The sequence below is a fragment of the Marmota monax genome, unplaced genomic scaffold (genome assembly GCF_021218885.2).
Source record: "Marmota monax isolate L192 unplaced genomic scaffold, Marmota_monax_Labrador192_F-V1.1 WCK01_AAM20220418_F8-fsc00033, whole genome shotgun sequence".
NCBI classification, from domain to species: Eukaryota; Metazoa; Chordata; class Mammalia; order Rodentia; family Sciuridae; genus Marmota; species Marmota monax.
The window spans coordinates 7,403,247-7,422,951 of NW_026694282.1; the positions used below are offsets into that span (position 1 = coordinate 7,403,247).

Sequence of the window (19,705 nt, forward strand, 5' to 3'; positions counted from 1 at the left end):
TGGTGGACGGACCATGGTTGAGGATAATAGAACTCCTAAATAATTAATTTGAAAATTTAATTGTACTTTATCTATTGCTATCTCTAGATTATAATTTTTTAATAAGTTTGTAAGTGTGGCATAACATTCCAGCAATATGTTTTTATCTTTATGTGCCAATAATACATCATCCATATAGTGAAATATTTGTAGTTCAGGATTTTGATTTCTAAGTGGCTGGATTGCTTTGTTAACATATATTTGACACATAGTTGGACTGTTAGCCATCCCTTGAGGGAGTACTTTCCATTCATATCTCTGATCAGGACCTTCATGATTTAATGCAGGGATAGTAAATGCAAAACGTGGACTATCCTCGGGATGAATTGGAATTGAAAAAAAAACAATCTTTAATATCTATAGCTAAAACATGCCAGGTTTTTGGCAAAGCAGACAATTGAGGAATCCCTGATTGAGCAGGTCCCATAATAACCATCTCATTATTAATGGCTCTTAAATCTTGCAATAATCTCCATTTACCAGATTTCTTTTTGATGACAAAAATGGGAGTATTATGGAGAGATATGGAAGGTTGTATATGTCCTTCCGCTAATTGTTGTTTGACCAGATCATGGGCTACTTGTATCTTTTCTTTAGTCAGGGGCCACTGAGGAACCCACATTGGTCTTTCTGATTTCCAAGTAATTTTGATTGTCTCAGTGGCCCTTTCTGAAAATCCAACCCATGTCTGTCTGTTCCTTGATCTATTTGTATTGGTGCTGTTATACCTTGCCCTTGTTTTCCTAATCTTTTTTCTTTCCTAAAGCCTTGTCTAGCCCTAGTAGTGGGCGCATTAGGATTGATGTTATTTGTTAACGTCAAACCTAATTGATCTAGGACATCTCGTCCCCATAAATTTATAGGAAGATGATCCAATACATATGGCTGTATAGTTCCTTCACATCCTTCAGGATCCTTCCAATCTAATATCATAGAACTTCTATGGGGATTAGTTGCCACTCCTAGGCCTCGAAGCATTTGAGTGGCTTGTTGTAATGGCCAATGTTTTGGCCATTCTTGACGAGATATGATGCTAAGGTCCCCTCCTGTGTCCAGTAGCCCATTAAACTCATGACCTTGAATATTTACTTTTAGCATTGGGCGAGAATCTAAATTTAAAGACAACATAGCCCAATCTACACCTGTGGAGCCTAATCCCCTAGAACCTCTTTCTACACTATGACTAGGAAATTTATTATGTAGGCTGGGTATTATTAACAACTGTGCTATTCTATCTCCAGGTGAAATTACTGATATACCTCTTGGAGAACTAGCTATAATTTTTATTTCACCTACATAATCGGGATCAATTACCTCAGGACTTATCATAAGTCCTTTTAATGTAGATGAACTACGTCCCAATAATAAGCCTACTGTTCCTTGAGGAAGAGGTCCTTTTTCTCCTGTGGGAATGATTTGAACTCCCATCTCTGGAGTTAATAATGCTCTGGCAGAGGCGCAGATGTCCAACCCTGCGCTCCCTCTGGTTTGTCTGATGAGGGATCCAATGGACAATGTGTCCTGGGCACTACCCTGATGGTGTTGCTGGGATCCTCCACTGCTCCATATATTTGTGGTTGTGGGCCCCGGAGCATTGGGCCCCCCTGTCCGTTTTTTGGCAATGGAGCCTGATGCCTTTCTCCACGATATCGTGGATAAATACCTGGTCTTTGTCCGTTTTTTGATAAAGGAGTACCCTCTATGGTGGTTTGAGAACGGCATTCATTAGCCCAATGTCTCCCTCTACGGCATCGTGGGCAAATACCCGGTATTCTATTCCTTTGATACCTACTTTTGTTAAACCCTCCTCCTATGGGGCAATTCCTTTTAAAATGTCCTGTTTGTTCACAATCATAGCATGTTTTTGGCCTGGCATCTAAAGCCTGTTGTACTGCAGCTGCCAAGACTTGCCCTTGTTCATTAATATCTCTACATAATTTAATATATGTGTTTAAATCTTCATGTCTCCATGGTCTAATAACCTCTCTGCAGCAATGATTTGCTTGGTCATAAGCCAGTTGTTTTATTAATGGCATTGCTTGTTCTGTATCCCCAAAAATTTTGGCAGCTGTTTGATTTAGCCTATCTACAAAGTCAGCGTAAGGTTCATTAGCTCTCTGTATTACCTTAGATAGCTGACCTTGTAAGTCTCCATGTCCTTGTAAAGTCTTCCATGCCCTAACTGCGTCTGCAGCAATTTGTGCATATATAGCAGGATCATATTCAATTTGTTGCCGTTGACCCTCATAAGGTCCTTTTCCTAACAACATATCTAGATTTCTTTGAGGGTAACCGGCTGCTGCATTTCGCCTAGCTGTCTCCGCGCAAAATTCCTCATTGGCAACCTTCCATAACAAATATTGTCCTCCATTTAGTACAGATTTACACATGCTAGCCCAATCTGCTGGCGTCACATCCAAGTTAGTAATGGACTCGACCATGCTTACCGTGAAGGGAGCTTGGGGACCATAGGTTGTTACAGCCTCCTTTAACTGCTTCACTGTTTTAAAATCTAAAGCACGGTGAATTCGCTGTCCTCCTACCTGTTCAAGTACAGGGCATGCTAATCTTTGAGGTCCTGTCTCAGGATCCCATTTATCAACTACGGGGTTTGAGGGCCACTCAGCTGTCTCCATCGGTGGGGCTGTTGGTTGAATTACGCCCTCTTGTGATAAAACGGAGTTAGTAACAGCCTCCTGTTGTGGCCTTTTTCCTAACAACCCCTTTTCCTTTAAATTTTCTTCCTCTGTCTGACTAGCTTGAGAGGCCTTCTCTTTTGCTTGATCTAAAATGTCTTTCTCCATGGTCTGAACCTCTAACAATTTACTTAACATCTTTTCGGTTTGTTTTTTACTAATTTCTAATCTACTATAAAGATAACGCGACCCAATAAGATAACACAAAACAAAACCAAAACTGAATGAAACAAAAACGGAATAAAAAATCGTTGTATCAATTTTCTCTTCCTCAGGGCCGACAAACTTCAAACCTTTAGTCAACCACTTTTTCCAGTTTGCCTGAGAAATTTCTAGGGACAGGCAACTTGAAATAAAAACAAAATAAATCAAAACAAGAACGCACTGTTTTTTTTTTGAAATGGTCACCCATTTTTTGCTCTTCCTCAGGGACGAGCAATTTCACTTACTTCCAAGCTTTAGACGTTCCCCGTACGAGCCGCCAAATGCCGCAGTCTGGCTGGGCACAAAATCACGAGCCACCACACAGCTTGTAGATTCAAACAGCAACTCTTTATTCCCGAACTCACACTAGCCGTCTACAATCACGTTCTGGGGAAATCCACGTTCTCTGCCCAAATCCACCACCACTGGGCTTCTGACTCCCAAAAAATACTGTCTGAATCCCGTGAGAACTCAAGGGGAACTCAGGCAGCAGGATACGCCCTATTCCCAGCAGGAATAATCTTAATCCTGGAACGCCCTAAACTGGAACGCCCTAAACCCGATTATCTTAAACCGGGAACACCCTAATCCGCCTTGGTCTTTGAGCAAGGTCACCTACATGCTATGTCACTGCAAAATGTCAGCAACATGGGGTACGCTGGCAAGGAAATTGTCATACCTACTTGGCTAATGGCTCCCAGCACCATTTCTAATATTTCATATGCAAGAAGGGAAATATCAACTCCAGCCCATTCCAGTTTTTCATGTGGGAGAAGGAAAATACTTATCTCCAGTGAGTCCACTGTAATAATCTTGTCCCACCTAATGGGTGGGAAGAGGGCATGTACTAAAATACAACTTGTAAATCTCACAATCCTAAGCATAGGTTCCACAAATACTGAGACCTTATCAGAGAACAATAAGACACCTCCCCTCTGCCAAACACCTTACCAATTACTTTTAAAGGCTTAACTGCAGTAATAAATTACAAGGCACACTTGAAACAAAACACATTGCAATTTCAAAAAAAAAAAATATATATATATATATATATATATATATATATATATGAAGCACCAGACACAGCAGCAATGTTGGAATTATCAGACCAGGAATTTCAAACAATGGTGATTAATATGCCTCCAGATTTAGTGGGTAAAATGCACAAACTGGAAGAACAGGTGGGCAATGTAACAGGGGACAGGAAAATCTATGAAGAAATCCAAAAGTAATGATGGAGATCAAAAATAGTGTATGGAAAATGAAGAATACCTTTAGAGGAAAGACTCTCTGACCTTGAGGGTAAGTCAATAGAAACTTTGATGAATGAAATGCAAGGAGAACAAGGACTGGGTATTTGGGTTTGGAGGTGAGGTTTTGCCCCAAAGCCTCTGTGTTAATGCAGAAATATTCAGAGGTAAAGACACAGAATTAACCAATTCAGTCTATCCTAGTTGGACTGGACAAACTGGGCAGAAACTATAGTCAGGAGGGGCATGGCTAGAGATGGGTCACGGGGGCTGTGGCCTAGAAGAGATCGTCTTCCCTGTGGCTGGTACACCTTTCCCTTTGCTTCCTAGCTACCCTGTCCTGAGACGTTTTCCTCCACCAGCCCTTTCCACCATGATGTTTGCCTCACCTGGGCAAAAAATGCTAAAAAAATTTAAAGAGAAGGAAAATAGTATCTATGTCAGAAACTCATATTTGAATTTTTCAAAAAGGAAGAATACTAAAGAAGAAATGAGGGAGGGTAAAATATTTTTTTTTATTTTTAATTGATGTAAAATACAATTTATTCAAAATAATAATAGCAAGAGTACTTTAGTCAATATTGCATGTTTGTGTTTACATTTTACAGAATGTTTAGACTATGATAACCTTGCAGTATGAGTAGATTGATGCAACATCTTTATTCCTCTTGGAAAGATTGCTGGGGAAATGTTTTTCTTTTTTCTTCTTTGCTGGGTTTTCATTGGAATGTTAGAAATATTGTTTCAGTTCTGTGAAAAAATGCCATGGATATTTTGATAGAAATTGCACAGAATGTATAGATGACTTTGGATCATTTGAATATTTTAACATTATTAATTCTTTCAATCCACTAATGTAAGATCTCTTTCCATTAATTTATCTCCTCTGCCAATTCTGTCTTCAGTATTTTCTAGTTTTTGATGTACAGAGCCTTTGCTTTGTTCTTTTGATTTCACTGTTAGCATGTAGAAATGCTCCTGATATTTGTGTGCTTATTTCATATCCTACGACTTTACTGTATTAGTTTGTTTGTTCAAGCAGTGTCCTGGTGGGAAGTTTAGAGTTTTCAGTACTCTATAGGATCATGTCATTTACACATCCATTCCACTTCTTCGTTTCTTATTTGGATGGCTTTTCATTTTTCTTGCCTAATGGCTCTGGTTAGGAATTCCACTCAAATATTGAATAGATGTGGCCCAAGTGGGCATCCTTGTCTTCTTCCTGATCTTCAGGAAAAGATTTTACTTTGCACTATTAAGTATGATAGCCATGTCATCGATAGCCTTTGTTATGTTGAAGTACATATGTTGAAGTACATATATAGGATATGAAATCAGCATACAAATATCAGGAGCATTCCTTCTATACCTCATGTTTTGATAGTTTTCTGTTACAGTTATTTGTTGCATTGTTTATTTGTTCGTTTTTGTTTTCAGTAGTGGGGATCACACCCAAGGCCTTGCACATGTTAGGCAAGTGCTCTACCACTGAACTGTATCTCTAGTCCTTGTTGGCATTTTTGTTATGAATGAATGTTGACTTTTATCAAATGTTTTTTTCTGCATTTATTGGAATGGTCGTATCATTTTAATCCTTTGTTCTCTAAATGTGGTATCACATTTATTGATTGGTACATATATGTTTTATCATCCTTGCATGCCCAAGGGGAATTTTTTTGATTGTTTTTAGGATCCTGTTAGTATGCTGGTGAATTTGGTTCCCTAGGTTTTCATTGAGGATTTTTTAACCTATGCTCATTGGGGGATATTAGCCAATAAGTTTCTATTTTACTATCTTGTAAGGTTTTCATTCAGGGTAATATTGGTCTCATAAAATGAATTTGGAAGCATTTCCTCCTCTTCCCAATTTGGGAAAATTTAAGTAGGGTTGGTGTATTAGTAGGTTTCTCTAGAGGAACAGAATCAACAGGAGGTATGATTATAAAAAGAGGAATTTATTAGATCAGCTTACACAACCAGAAGCTGGATAGTCCACAATGGTTACAGGCTGGAGAGCTGGAGATACCAGAAGGTGCTCAGTCCAAGATGCCAAAGCCTCAGAACTAGAGGGATCAATGATGTTATCCTAATCTGAGACCAAAGGTTCTGGAAACTCTCTGGAGAATCAGTGGCAGACACTGCTTTGGAAGAGTGAAAGAAAGAGAGTATGGCAATCACAGCTGCAATCAAGAACCTGTGCAAGAAGGGCTTGCATCTGCATTTACTTCCTTCTTCTTTCAACTTTTATTTCATCCAAACCTCCAATCTATTGGTTGGTGCTGCCCATGCTTAGGTAGGGTCTCCACTTCAGTTCGCTATCCCACATGCCAATCATTCCTAGACATTCCCTCACTGGCACACCCAGAAGCTTCTTAATCTTCAGCATCTCTTAGTCCAATCACATTGATAATTCAAAGTAACCATTACAGTTGATATTCATTCTACTTTTTAAAATTTTTTTATTTGTTCCTTCTAGTTATACATGATAGTGCAATGTATTTGGACATATCATACACACATGGAGTATAACTTCCCATTTTTGTGTTTGTACATAATGTGGAGTTACATTTGTCATGTATTCATGTAAGAACATAAGAAAGTGATATTTGGTTCTTTCTACTGTCTTTCTTATTGTTGTCCCCCTCCCTTCTCTTCATTCGCTTTGTCTAATCCAATGAGCATCTATTCTTGCCAACAGCCCCATTTATTGTGAGTTGGCATCTGCATATCAGACAAAACATTCAGCCATTGATTTTGGGGGGTTGGCTTATTTCTCTTAGCATGTTATTCTCCAGTTGCATCCATTTACTGGCAAATGCCATAAATTCATTCTTCTTTATGACTGAGTAACATTCCACTGTGTATATATACCACATTTTGTTTATCCATTCATCTGCTGAAGGGAACATAAGTTAGTTTCATAGCTTAGCTATTGTGAGCTGAGCTGATATAGACATTGAAGTGGCTGAGTCACTGAAGTATGCTGATTTTAAGGCCTTTAGGTATATATTGAGGAGTAGGATACCTGGGCCAAATGGTAGTTCCATTGCAAGATTTTTGAGGAATCTCCATACTGCTTTGCTGAGTAGTTTCACCAATTTGAAGTCCCATCAGCAATGTGTGAGTGAACATTTTTTTCCTCATATACTCACCAACACTTATTTTTACTTTTATTCTTTCTTTCTTTCTTTCTTCATTTATTTATTTTAATTAGGTATATATGAGAGCAGAATTCATTTTGATTCATTGTACACAATTTCAGCACAGCTTTTCATTTCTCTGATGGTACATAAGGTAGCATTGCACCATATGCGCAGTCATATATGTACTATACTTAAGGGTACTATTCTTGGAGTCTCATTCCACAGATTTCAGTATGTTGTATCTGTGTTCTCATTCACCTTTAAAAACTTTTTAATCTCCTCCTTGATGTCTTCTGTAACCCATTGTTCACTCAGTAGCATATTATTTAGTCTCCAGGTATTAAATGAAATGATTTCTTCTTTCATTCCATTATGGTCTGATAGAATGCAGGATAGAATCTCTACTTTTTAAATATTTGCTAAGAGTTGCTTTGTGGCACAATATATGGTCTATTTTAGAGAAGTATCCATGTGCTGCTGAGAAGAAAGTATATTATCTCATTGAAGGTTGGAATATTCTATATATGTCAATTAAGTCTAAGTTATTGATTGTATTATTAAGTTCTATAGTTTCTTTGTTCAGCTTTTGTTTGGAAGATCTATCTAATGATAAAAGAGGTGTGTTAAAGTCACCCAAAATTATTGTGTTGTGGTCTATTTGACTCTTGAACTTGAGAAGGTTTTGTTTGATGAACATAGCTGCTTCATTGTTTGGGGCATATATATATTTATAATTGTTATGTCTTGTTGGTGTATGGTTCCCTTGAGCAGTATGTAGTGTCCTTCTTTATCATTTTTGATTGACTTTAATTTGAAGTCTTCTTTATTTGATATGAGAATGGAAACCCCTGCTTGTTTCCACAGTCTATGTGGGTAGTATGATTTTTCCCAACTCTTCACCTTCAGTCTCTGAACGTCTTTTTCTATGAGATGAGTCTCTTGGAGGCAGCATATTATTGGGTCTTTTTTTTGATCCAATCTGCTAGTCTATGTCTTTTGATTGGTGAGTTTAGGCCATTAACATTCAGCATTATTATTGAGACTTGATTTGTATTCCCAACCATTTTTTTTTTTTTGTATTTAACGTGACTTGGTTTCTCTTTTAGTTAGATTTTTCCTTTAGTGTAATTCATCCCTCTGCTGATTTTCATCATTGTTTTTTATTTCCTCTTCTTGGAATACTATGCTAAAGATGTTCTATAGTGCAGGCTTTGTAGTTGTAAATTCTTTGAACTTTTGTTTATCATGGAAGGTTTTTATTTCATCATCAAATCTAAAACTTAGTTTTGCTGGATATAAGATTCTTGGTTGGCATCCTTTTTCTTTCAGAGCTTGGTATATGTTGTTCCACATGTATGTTGATCTCCTGGCTTTGAGGGTCTGGGTTGAAAAATCTGCTGAGATACAAATTGGTCTCCCTCTATATGTGATCTGATTCCTCTCTCTTGTGGCTTTTACTATTCTATCCTTAGTCTGTATGTTAAGCATTTTTATTACAATGTGACTTGGTGTAGATCTGTTGTAATTTAGTGTCCTGTAAGCCTCATGTATTTTGTTTTCCAATTTGTTATTCATGCTTGGGAAATTTTCTGATATTATCTCATTAAAGAGTTTGTGCATTCCTTTGGTTTGAAACTCTATGCCTTCCTCTATCCCAATAACTCTTAGATTTGGTCTTTTGATGCTGTCCCAGAATTCTTGGATGTTATGTTCATGGTTTCTAACTTTTTTCACTGTGTGATCAACTTTATTTTCCAAATTGTAAACTTTGTCTTCATTATCTGTTGTTCTTTCTTCCAAGTGATCTAGTCTGTTGGTTATGCTTTATATTGAGTTTTTTATTTGATTTATTGTATCCTTCATTTCAAGGATTTCTGACCACTTTTTTTTCAGGGTCTCTATCTCTCTCTTGAAGTAATCTTTTGCTAGCTGTATTTGCTCTCTTATCTCACTGCTGGAGTGATCAATTTTTGCTTGCATTTGCTCATTTAGGTCATTCTTTAATTCACAGACCATTTTAATTATGAATCTTCTGAACTCCTTCTCTGACATTTCATCAAATTTTCTTTCCATAGGTTCTGTTATTATGGTGTCCTGGTTTGTTTGGGCCATTTTCTTCCCTTGCTTTTTCATGTTGTCTATGAGTCTTCCTTTCTTGCAGTGTGGATCTGAGATATTACAGTTTCTTCTCTATATTCTTGTATTTCCCACACAGATTTCTGTACCTCAAAGTTTTCTTTTCTTGATGTTTCTTTGCCTGGCTTTGGTATCAGTATGATACTAGCTTCACAGAATGAGTTTGGAAGGGTTCCCTCCCTTTTTATTTCATGGAATCATTTGAGGAGCATTGGTATTAAGTCTTCTTTGTAAGTCTTATAGAACTAAGATGTAAATCCTTCTGGTCCCAGGCTTTACTGGGTTGGAAGATTTTTGATGGTGTCTTCTATTTCCTTCCTTGAAATTGATCTGTTTAAACTGTGTAGGTCCTCTTGATTCAGTTTGGGTTGATTATATGCCTCTAAAATTTTGTTAGTGTCTTCAAGTTTCTCTATTTTACTAGAGTATAAATTTTGAAAATAGTTTCTAATTGTCTTTTGTATTTCAATAGTGCCTGTCATATTTCCTTTTTCATCACGAATATTTGTAATTTGAATTTTCTTTCTTCTCATTTTCATTCTAGTGGCTAAGGGTTTGACAGTTTTATTCATTTTTTCAAAGAAGCTGCTTTTTGTTTTGTCAATTTTTTGATTTGTTTCTTTGGTTTCAATTTCATTGATTTCTGCCCTAATTTTAATTATTTCCTGTCTTCTACTACTTTTGGTGTTGGTTTGTTCCTCTTTTTCTAGGGCTTTGAGCTGTAATGTCAGGTGATTTATTTGTTAAGTTTTTCTTCTTTTAATGAATGAACTTAATACAATAATCTTTCTTCCTCATAGTGTTCCATAAATTTTGATAAGTTGTATCAGATTTCTCATTTACCTCTAAGAATTTTTTATCTTCTCCCTGAGTCTTCTGCTATCCATGCATCATTTAATAGCATATTATTTAGTCTCCAGGTGTTGGAGTAGCTTCTATTTTTTTATTTTATCATTGATTTCTAATTCCATTCTATTATGGTAAGATGGAATGCAGGGTAGTATTTAGATTTTTTGTATTTGCTAAGATATGCTTTGTGACATAACATATGGTCTATTTTGGAGAATGATGCATGTGTGGCTGAAAAAAAAGTGTATTCATTTGTTGATGGATGGCATATTCTATATATGTCTGTTAAGTCTAAACTATTGTTTGTATTATTGGGTTCTATACTTTCTTTGTTTAGTTTTTGTTTGAAACATATATCCAGTGTTGAGAGAGGTGTATTAAAGTTTCTCAGTATTATTGTGTTGTGGTCTATTTGGTTCTTGTATTTGAGAAGGGTTTGTTTGGTTTATATAGATGCCCCATTATTTGGGACATAGACATTTATGATTGTTATGTCTTGTTCATGTAAGACACCCTTAAACAGTATGAAATGTCCTTCTTTATCCTTTTTCAGTAACTTTGGTTTGAAGTCCACTTTATCAGATATGAGGATGGAAACCCTGCTTGTTTATATGGTCCATGTGAGTTGTACATTTTTTCCTACCATTTCACCTTCAGCCTGTGGATGTATTTTTCTGTGGGATGAATCTGAAGACAACATATATTTAGGTATTTATTTTGAATCCAATCTATGTCTTTAAATTGATGAGTTTAGGCCATTCACATTTAGGTATATTATTGAAATATGATTTGTATTCCCAGTCATTTTGGTTTATTTTTGGTTTTTAGCTTGGATTTTTTTCCTCTGATTGGCCTTTCCTTTAGTATAGTTCCACCCTTTGCTGATTTTCATTATTGTTTTTCATTTCCTCCTTTAGTAATATTTTGCAGGCTGTAGTGCAAGCTGTCTCGCTGTAAATTCTTTTGACTTTTGTTTATCATGAAAGGTTTTTATTTTGTTATCAAATCTGAAGCTTAATTTTGCTGGATATAAGATTCTTGGTTGGCATTTATTTTCTTTCAGAACTTGGTATATGTCGTACCAGGATCTCCTGGCTTTGAGGGTCTGGGTTGAAAAATATGCAGATATGAATTGTTCTCCCCCTATATGTGAGCTGATTCCTCTCCCTTGCATTTTTTAAGATTCTATCCTTATTGTGTATGCTGGGCATTTTCATTATAATGTGCCTTGTTGGACATCTGTTGTAAATTTGGTGTCCTGTAAGCCTCTTGTATTTAATTTTCCAATTCATTCTTCATGTTTAGGAAATTTTCTGACATTATTTCATTGAAGAGATTGTATATTACTTTGGTTTGAAACTCTGTGCCTTCCTCTATCCCCATAAATCTTAGATTTGATCTTTTGATGCTATCCCAGATTTTTTGGATGTTTTGTTCATGATTTCTTACCATGTGCAGTGTGTGGTCAACTTTCTTTTCAAGACTGTATACTTTGTCTTCATTATCTGATGTTCTGTATTCCAAGTGATCTAGTCTGTTGTTGATGCTTCCTGTTGATTTTTTCATTTCATCAATTGTTTTTTTCATTTTAAGGATTTCTGATTTCTGAATTTTTTTCAGAATCTCTCTCTTTCTTGAAGTAATCTTTTGCTCTCTGTATTTGCTCTCTTATCTCTTTGTTGCTATGATTGATGGTTGCCTGTTTTTGCTCTCTAATCTCTTTGTTGGAGTATTCAATGTTTGCCTGTATTTGCTCATGTAGGTCATTCTTTAATTCAGATATCATTTTAATTGTGAACATTCTGAACTCCTTCTCTGACATTTCATCATCTGCACTTTTGATGGATTCTATTATTGTAGTTTCTTGGTTTGTTTCAGGCATTTTCCCACCACCACCCTCCACCTTTTTTTTTCATGTTGTCTTTGTGTCATCTTTCTTGTAGTTCAAATCTGTGGTATTAGAATTTCTACCCTGTAATCTTGTAGCATCCCTGCATATTACCTGTACCTCACTTTGGTGAGGTACAGCTAGTGTCCCATGATAAAAGCTACTGAAACTAAATGTGGTGCTTGAAATAGTGGAGGTAACTCAAGGTAGCCTTGGTGGTGTCCTAAGATGGCTGCATCCACTTTCAGAGATGGGGATGAAAGGGAGAGTTGCCTGTTCAGAGATTCAGCTGCCTCCAGGCCCTATCTATTTTCCCAAGGTGGAAGCTACCTGTGTGGGGAAGGCTATGGTGGTGGCTACAATGTTGCAAGATGGAGTTGGGCCAGGCCTGGCCTCTAGCGTGGATCTGCTGGTCTGCAGGGCAGTGTTAATTTCATTCTTGATAACTGCAATTGTGATTAGAGGGAGATGGAATCTCAGTGTAGTTTTAATTTCCATTTCCCTACTTGCTAGAGATGTTAAATATTTTTTTCATAGATTTGATAACAGGTTGTATTTCTCCTTCTGTCATTCTTGTTAACTGTTGGTAGCATTTACAAGTGAATCCCTCAAGTCCTGGACTTTTTGTTGTTCTGTGATTTTTGATTATTGATCAGATTCCCCTTTTTCATTATTTGTCTCTTCAAATTTTCTATTGTTCATGATTTATTGTTCACAGTTTACGTACTAATAGTCATGTATTCATTTCTTTTTGAGTATCAATTTATTATGCTATTGTTCATAGTTGTCTCTATGCTCTTTTGCATTTCTGTGGTATCAGTTGTAACCTATCCTCATTTATTCTGGATTTTATTTATTTTGAATCTTCTTAGTTACTGTAAACAAAGGATTGTCCATGTTTGTGCTGGTCTTTCCTATTGTTTTTTTAGTTTCTTTCTAATTTATTTCTGCTCTTATCTTCATTGTTTCTCTTCCTCTACTCACTGTGGGGGTTTACTTTGCCTTTCTGTTACTAGTTTATCGAAGTTAAAAGGTGGTTTCATCATTTGAGATCGTTCTTTTTACCCTTATGTAGGCATTGATCCCATCAACCACTCTTAGAACTGGTTTTGCTGCATTCCATGTTTTGGTATATTTCATTCCAATTTTTGTTTGCTTTCAGGTACTTTCTAATTTCCCCCTTTGATATATTTTTTGACTCACTACTTATTCAGGAGGGAGTCATTTAATTTCCAATTTTTTCTGGTTTTATATCATTGATTTTGGAAAAAATACTGATATGATATGATTGTAATTTTAAATTAGTTCAGACTTGTTTTGTAGCCTACAATATCTATTCTAGAGTAAGTTGTATATTCAGTTGGGAAGAATGGGTTTCTGCTGTAGGGTGGAAAGTTCTGTTAATGTATATTAGTAAAGATCATTTGGACTGAAGTATAGCTCCACTCCAATATTGCCTCATTTTTTATGATTTATCCATTGTCCAAAGTGGTACAGAAATTGCTATTAATATTGCATTACAACCTGTTTTTCTCTTCAGATTCATTCCTACATTCTTTGTATATTTTGGTGTTCTGATGTTGGATGTATATGTTTTTGCGATTGTTAAATACTCTTAATGAATTTACCCCCTTAACATTGTGTAAGGACCTTCCTTGTGTTATGATACTGTTTCTGATGTAAGTACAACTACCTGTGTTCTCTTTTGGTCGGTGTCTGTGTGGAATAGCTTTTTCCATCCCTTTGCCTTCATTCCTTATGTGTCTGTGAAGCTGAAGTCTCTTGCAGACAGCATACTGTTGGGCATTTTAGAAGAATCTGTTCAGACACTCACTATTTTTGATTGGAATGTTTAGTCCATTGGCATTTATACTAATGATTGGTAGGTAGGGGCTCACTATTGCCATTGTGTTAATTTCTTTCTGATTGTTTGTTAGTTTCTTCATTCCTTTCTTCCTGTATTATTATGTCCTTTAGTGATTTTATGATTTTGAAGTGGTGTGCTTTCATTCTTTTCTCTTGATATTTTGTATACAGAAAACAATGGTTAGCTTTGAAGTAATCATAAAACTTACATAGAATATCTTATAATTGCAGCAGTCTATGAAAAACTGACAACTTGATTCAATTTTGTATAGAAGCAGTATATGTTTAATCCTCCTGTTACAGTGTATGTTTTCGATGTTATACTTTTTATAATGGGTATCCATAAACAAATATTTGTAGCTGTAGTTACTTAAAGTTATTAAAACTTTAAAATTTTCCCCTTTATACCAGAGTTACAAGTGACTTAAACACACAGTGACATTATTAGGTTATCCTGAATTACACTCTATCTGACCTTTAGAGTGAGTTGGTCAAATCAATGGAGCCACCCAATCTTGGAGTTTAAATCTCTAGAACTGCCAGCTAAGTAGACCTCTTTTCTTTAAAAAGTAGCCTACCTCAAGAATTTTTTTGACAGTAATAAAAAATGGACTAATGTATCACTCAAATATTTATTATGAGGATTATTCAGAGAAGAGTGTTTAGTAAGAATTCAAGAATTAGTAACAATACTACAACAACTACTATTACAGCTTCCACTTCTGTGGCTTTTCTCTTATCATAGGATGAACTCTGATGGCCATTTCAGCATGGGAGGATCAGAGACCACTAGATGTGGCCCAAGGAGGAGGCCCACTGCTGCACCAGGAGAGGTCAACTCTAAATGAGCTCACAAGTCATCCTGAATGGGCAGGTCCTAATCACCAGACTCCCTGGATTGTTCTCCTCTTAATAGAAAGGATTGATCTCTGAAACACCTTGCATTGGTCTTTTTGCTGTGAGCCCTGGATGATTCTATATTTATCCTAAGATAGTTTTCAAATAGAGCTTCCCTAAGAAATTACTCAGTCACTGACATAATAAGACATTCACAAGTGAAACAGCTGCAAGATCATTTTCTTTTTTAAAAAATTTTATTATTTTAGAATCTATTTTTTCTTAGAACTTAGAAAATAGCTAAACAACTTTCATGAGCTCACATGGAAACACCAAAATGAGAGAATAAAACCCACAGAAGAGGCAGAATGGCCTTGACACTTGGTGGTCTAGTGTAGATTGGTCTATTACAAGAGAACACATGTTTGTGTAGATTGGTCTATTACAAGAGAACACATGTTTGGCAGTGGAAAACTGGAAAACCACACAAAGAAAAAAAGGGAGAAATCAGCCTTTAGTGTCAAATCAAACAAAATAAAAAAGGATTATGATGTTGCTATACTTCTTTTTATAAATTTTCTCTCTTCATTATTATATACCTGTTTCTCTTGCATCTTATATCCTTTATGATATGAACAAATATTTGGGCTTTTTATTGACATAGACATGATAATTGTAAGCATTTATATTGTACAGTTGGGTAATCATTATACATGTTTATAATGTATAATGATTTAAACAGGGTAACTAGCTTTTTCACCATGAGTAGTCAGTTTTCTTTTACCATAACAAATACCCTAGATAATTATATTTAAAATGTAGATAATTAACTTTTAACGTTCTGGTGGTTGCAGTCCATGATTAATTGGCCCTTTGCTTTGGGTGCCTGACAAGTGCAGGGATTCACCACAGGAGGACAAACCTTACCACCTGATGTCCAGGGTGTTAAAGGGCGTGAGGAGTGGGCCAGGGTCCCAAAATGCCCTTGAAGGACCCACCAGCAGTGACCTTCAAACCTCCCACTAGAGGACACTGCCAAAAGACTCCACCACCTCCCTTTGGCAGCTCCCTGGGGGTCAAGCTTTAACACATAGCCTAGAGGGGACATTTAACATCCAGACTATGCCACCATCTCCTGAAACAATGTCATGTTTTTGAGTTTGGAATCATCAAACTCTTCTCTTCCAGTTCTTTTAAAATATCTAATAAGTTGTAATGAACCAGAGTCACCTCCTGTATGTGCTGTAGACACTAGGACTTACTCCTCCTCTATAACTGTATTTTTAATGATACCAATAATGTATTTTTGTTATAGAAAAAAATTTAATGTGATTAAAAATGGATATATTAAATACAGTAAGGCTTTTTAACTTTCCTCAAACAAAGTATACTGAATAATTAGGATGCCTCATGGCTCTTCTTATATGTGATTGTGATCAGGGGAGGCAGGAGGGAAGGAAAGGGAAGGCCCTGGTGAGTGAGTTGCATCCAGTTATTTTGTGTGCATGTATAAATATGGCTTAATGAATCCCACTACTATACATAATTCTAATGCACCAATAAGGAATTGTACACTAAAAAATTATCAATATTTTCAAAGTTACACTGTGAAAATGGAAAAAATTTTCTTTCAAGCCACATTCTCACCCCTGTCACCATTTTCGCTGCAAGTGACTACTATTAATATTTGAGTGAATGTACCTGGTGAAAAAGATAATATGCATGTATTAGCATATGTATTCATGTAAATTTGTGTTTGTGTGTGACTTTCAGTTAATTTATAAAACAAATAATATTACCATTTCCATTATTTTATAGATAATCTATTACAATATAATAATTATGAGGTATTAAACTATATGATATATATTATGCTTTACAGGTATTATACGACATTATAATTATATATTTCATATATTTGTATATTTTATATTATATATTAATTAGTATAGTATTATATATTTCATATATTCATTTCATTAAACATATTTGTGACATAGGTTTATATCAGCTATTTCCATTTTAATGATGCAATATTATTCCATTTTGTCTGTACTATGGTATTACTTAACCACTTTTCTCCTGATGGATATTTGTATTTTTTATTATGACATTGCTGTAATGGACATTTGTAGATAGTGTGTGTGTGTGTGTGTTTGTGTGTGTGTGAGATACACTCACACACACTTCTGAAGGGACAGATTTCTAGTCATAATATTGCAAATTAAAGGGATTTAATTGCTTAAACATTTAAATTATCTTGCCAAGTTCCACCTGGCGTCCCCTGAGCTAGTTTGGGCTTTCCTTCAGTACAGTAGTCTCAGGGCAGTCAGACCCCTCACATGGTGGCTAACAACTTCAAGAGCAAGGATGTAAGCCAACAAAATGGAAGACATGTCACTATTTCAGACACAGTTGGTTTGAAACTTTCTCTTCCCTGCACTATTCCAAGTCCTCTCAGAACTCCCCCAGACCCTCGCACATGAACCTACCATTGCAATAGGCAAAACCCCAATCCAGCTGCTGTTCTGTGAGTGGCTTTTCAGTTAATGACTCTTGGCTATTTGGGGCTTCTTTGTTTCCTCTCAAGTCCCTTCTTATCCTTTCCTTGAGAAATTACTGAAACTATACAATATTAGAAATTCTCACAGTTTGTATATATTTCCCCTAATATACATTATATAGAGTAATCAGGAGTTTAAATAAATAGGGTTTTAGAAACTCTTAAGAATGCAATAAGAAGAAAGTGACTTAGTAAAAACGAAAGGGAGAACTGAAAGTGGGAAATTCCTCTGAAACAGAGAGGACCATCCCATATAAATAGCCCATCCCCATGGAGCCAGGACATTCACATTGCAGACCTTTGTAGTCTGTGCAACCTTGCATAGACTGTAGGCAGCGCTGTTCTGGTTGTCATCATGAACAACAGGTGCATCCTCCAACTGGCTGTCCTGTTGTGCTTCTCCACCACAGCTCTTTCCCTATGTTACAACCTGCTTCGACTCCAACAGTTCAACAGCAGTGTGGAATGTCAGAAGCTCCTAGAGCAGTTGAATGAAAGGCCTGCAGACTGCCTCAGTGACAGGATGGACTTCAAGATCCCCAAGGAGATCAAACATCCACAGCAGTTCCAGAAGGCGCAGGCTGCCTTTGTCATCTATGAGATGCTCAAGGACATCTTTCATGTTTTCAAAAAAGGCTACTATAATCCTGACTGGAATAACACCATTGTCGCAGACCTCCTTCGTGAACTCGATCATCAGATGGACCTCCTGAACACAATGGTGGTAGAGAAACTGGGGGAGGAAAACAAAAGCAAGGCATACTCTGGGACCATCCTGCGCCTGAAGAGCTACTATGTGAGGATCTGGATGTACCTGGAGGCCAAGGAGTACAGCAGCTGTGCCTGGAGAGTCGTCAGAGATGAACTCTACTGGAACTTCTCCTTCATTAACAGACTTACAGACAAATTTCAAAACTGAAGATAGCCCACTATATACCATGTCTGGACCAGACAATGAGATCAGACATTCTTCAACCAGCAGAGGCTCATTCAGTTACAGACAGCAAATGGGGTGCCTTGAAAAGACAATAGATGTTTTTAACTTTTTAAATTAATTTGTGAATTAAGTTATTCTTATTATTTATTTAAATATTTACATTGGAAAATAAATTATTTATGATGCAAAAATCCATGTGGTAGTTTCAATTTCAACTTGATTTATAGATTCCTTGTTAACATATTCAGAACACCTCTTAGATATGCTTTGTAAAATGTGCCTGCAAAATAGTGAAATTTCCAGCCCATGCTAGAATTTAAAATCCTGACATTTAAATTCCCCCGAGGAATTTAAATTCCAAAGAAGTACATGTAATACACAAGTTACTACATAATAAGGGGATCTGAACCTTACAGGGCAACAAGTGTGGGTTGTATGCTGTGGGATTGGAGAGGAGTAGGTGAGCAAACGACTTGGGAGTGGAAACCTTGGGTGCCCATTGCTTCTGTTCTGTGCTCCAGGGTCTATGGTTGTGAAGTTAGAATTTAGCTCTCAGGTAAATCAAAGGAACATACTAGTTCTTGTAGTGAGCCTAAGCCCTTCCTTGTCTGGGGAATGCTCTGCCCATGAGAGGAGTTTAAATATCTGTGTGCCCTCAAGATTGAGGGTGAGTTACTTTTCTGACACTTATGAAGTAACTTGATTTTGGTCCTCATACTACAGTCAAGATTTATGGACTTTTGAGTGTGTTTGTCAGTTTTAAGAGAAAGGGAATAGAGGGCGGGGGACCTTCTTTCTACTCTACCCATCTGTCTAGTTTTGTTTCTCAAAAACCAAGTCTGCTCCTGGCCTCCCAGCTTGGTCAGACAGAATTCTGGGAATATCCTATTTAGTTTTCCTGGTTCTCTGTATCTCTGAAGCCACACACTCCCCAAAGCAACAATCCAAGACACGTGCACAAGATTAAATCCAATTTTTAAGCCAGGCAAAAGTCAGGAATCATAGGTGAAAGAAAATTCAAAGGGCTCTCTCACTTTGTCATCAAGCCAGAGGGGTAGAGCAGAGCTGCCGCCCCCGTCCAGAACAGGCCCAGCAGGCCGCCAGCGTGACCCCAATTGGAGTAGGGGCAGAGCAGAGCCGCCACCTGCGCCCGCAAGGTAGGCAGACTTGTGACCGACCCGCAGAACAGGCCCAGGGGTCTGCGGGCGTGGTAGGAGGGGCAGGGCAGAGCCGCCGCCCACGCCTGCAAGGTAGGCAGACCTGGGACAGACCGGCGGATCAGGCCCAGCGGCCTGTC

At 37.0% G+C, this 19,705-nt stretch overlaps 1 protein-coding gene across 1 annotated transcript; it reads left to right on the top strand.

The window, feature by feature from the left end:
- Positions 1-17,826: 17,826 nt before the first annotated feature.
- LOC124108810 (interferon beta-like) lies at positions 17,827-18,390 on the top strand. The gene has a single exon (XM_046467360.1). It carries the CDS (start codon positions 17,827-17,829, stop codon positions 18,388-18,390), a length of 564 nt encoding a protein of 187 aa, XP_046323316.1.
- The last annotated feature ends 1,315 nt before the right edge of the window (positions 18,391-19,705 follow it).

Excerpts from the sequence above, each read along its gene's own strand:
- LOC124108810 (XM_046467360.1), top strand. The coding sequence starts at position 17,827 with ATGAACAACAGGTGCATCCTCCAACTGGCTGTCCTGTTGTGCTTCTCC.